This window comes from Geospiza fortis, unplaced genomic scaffold (assembly GCF_000277835.1).
Source record: "Geospiza fortis unplaced genomic scaffold, GeoFor_1.0 scaffold392, whole genome shotgun sequence".
In the NCBI taxonomy this organism is placed as follows: Eukaryota; Metazoa; Chordata; class Aves; order Passeriformes; family Thraupidae; genus Geospiza; species Geospiza fortis.
In genome coordinates, this window is record NW_005054541.1 from 452,687 (window position 1) to 454,906 (window position 2,220).

A 2,220-nucleotide genomic window follows, 5' to 3' on the forward strand; every position below is an offset into this window, starting at 1 on the left:
GTTCATTTGACAGTGTGGGCACGGTGGGCTCCTCCCAAAACCCCCAAAACAAAGGAGCAGACCCCTGGGGAGTGTTGAAAACTGCCATGAGCTCCCTCAAAAGGGGCAGGGCACTCTGGAGAGGGAGCTCTTGGCCTCAGCCTCTCCCCGTGTGCGCAGACCCGGAGGCTGGCAGACTGGCTGTCGGCGAAGATGAGCCGGGACGGGCACCAAGTGGCCATCCTGACAGCAGAGCTGACGGTGGTGCAGCGGGCCAGCGTCATCCAGCGCTTCCGTGAGGGCAAGGAGAAGGTCCTGATCGCCACCAACGTCTGTGCCAGAGGTCTCCTGGCAAACCCAGCGCCCCTCTGATGGCCCAAAACGCACCGGGCCTGCTGTTCTTCCACGTGGGCTTGAGCAGCAGGTCCTGTGGGACGAGGTATCCCAAGAGGATCCTCTCCCTCCGTTCCAGGCATTGATGTGCAGCAGGTGACCACGGTGGTGAACTTTGGGCTGCCCATGGATCAGGACGGCGAGCCGGATTTTGAGACCTACCTGCACCGCATTGGGAGGGCAGGGCGCTTCGGGCACCGCGGCATCGCCTTCAGCGTGGTGCAGAGAGAGACCGTGCGCCTCGTGCACAAGATTGAGGAGTATTTCCGTGAGTATCCACATGGATCTGCTGCTCCCAGAGGCAGGGCTGGGACTGTGATCCCCTCCAGCAAATTGCTGTACAGCTGCATGCACTGGACACACAGGAAGACACTTCACCTTGTTTAGCTTTCCTTTGAGCTGTTACAGGCCTTGGATTCACTCACAGAACCATACAATGGCCTCAATTGGAAGGGACCTTAAAGCCCGTCTTGTTCCCACCCTTTCCCATTGGCAGGGACACCTTCCATTAGACCAGGTTGCTCAGAGCTCCAGCCTGCTTGGCCCTGAACACTTCCAGGGGTTATTTCCTGTTGGCAAGTAGTCCATGTTGGGCTGCTCCTCTCCCCAGGGCTCATCTCACCAGGAACGGGGACCGATACAGCTTTTAGGGTGATTTTTGCTCCCCAGCTGGCAAATTTCCCAAGAAGCAGCCCTGGAGGTTGTGTGCAACTTGCAAGGGATGTTACCAGTACCCAGGATGCCTCAACACCTTCTTTTTTTCCCTCTTTCAGGCATTTTTTCTGCCTTTCCTTGCAAGCGCTTGTCCCAGGGGACCTGGTGCCCCAGCTCAGCTCAGCCCTGGCTGTGGGAGAGGAGGTGGCAGCTGTGGAAATCTTTCCTGAGTGGAAATTGATTGTCACTTGCTAACATCAAGAGGATTTTCATGGGATTTGCCAGATGCCAGGGCTGCACTGATGGTTTTTTGAATCCCAGTGACTGTTTTTCCTGTGATTTTTTAGAGGAAAGAAGGTTATAGAAGCCTTCTGATGGGCAGGAAACTGTGTCCATTCCACATCTACAGCCTCAGAGCCGCTCAGCCCTCTTGGTTCCTTCAAATACCCACCTGTCCTTGGAACCTGGAGTGAGCCTGAGGCAGACACCAGGCAGAGGAGACACGAGCCCCACATTCTGGCAGAGGTTGCTGCTGTGGAGTAGAAGCAATGAGCAGCTGGAACAACTGGCATGGGGATGAGATGAGCCCAACCACAGCCATGGGCAGAAGGAGCCAGTGTGAGGATGAACCCCCAGCTTGTGCTTTTCATGTTGTGGTGTTGCAGTTGGAGGGTACAGACCCTCCCTGTCCTCGTGGCTGTGGAGGTGGGAACAGGGAGTGGGGCACATCAGAGGCTGAGCTCTGTGCTGCTGCTGCTGCTGCTGCCCTGATCCAGCTCCCCTCCTGCTTTGTGCCAGCTGATTTCCCTGCTGACCCCATTTCCCCTGCACTTCCTCCCAGCTGATTTCCCTGCTGCAGTGAGCACTCCAGGAGCTTCCCAGCTGGTGTGGGGCACTCAGGTGGTGCAGACAGTGCTCAGGGGAGCGAGCTCTGCACTCACATCCCAACAATTGCTCTTTCCTTCCTACAGAGACCACGATCAAGCAGCTGGATCCGTACGACATGGACGAGCTGGAGAAGCTTGCAGCTGAGTGAGGAGCAGGGATTCGTTCTCCCAAATCCAAGTTGTAGTTCTAAACAGGAGGAAAAGTTACAGGGGAAGACTTCCCGGTTCTCTTGTATCCTGAAGCTGTTGAGTTCTGTTGTGTTGTCTGAGGAGAGGCTGGAGCGAACCTTGTCTCGCTAGGTGGCGG

At 56.3% G+C, this 2,220-nt stretch overlaps 1 protein-coding gene across 2 annotated transcripts in view; it reads left to right on the forward strand.

Moving 5' to 3' along the window:
• The window catches only part of DDX25 (DEAD-box helicase 25), a 12,422-nt gene extending 10,210 nt beyond the window's left edge, over positions 1–2,212 (forward strand). Inside the window, exons 10-13 of one of the 2 annotated variants that reach the window (XR_004082591.1) lie at positions 160–322; positions 452–640; positions 1,146–1,644; positions 1,998–2,212. Coding sequence is in view for 1 of the 2 variants with exons in the window: in XM_005429343.3 (XP_005429400.1) it covers positions 160–322; positions 452–640; positions 1,998–2,062 (417 nt within the window). In the remaining variant the exon portion in view is untranslated. The remainder of the gene's footprint in view (positions 1–159; positions 323–451; positions 641–1,145; positions 1,645–1,997) is intronic. The other variant, XM_005429343.3, reaches the window with a different exon arrangement.
• The last annotated feature ends 8 nt before the right edge of the window (positions 2,213–2,220 follow it).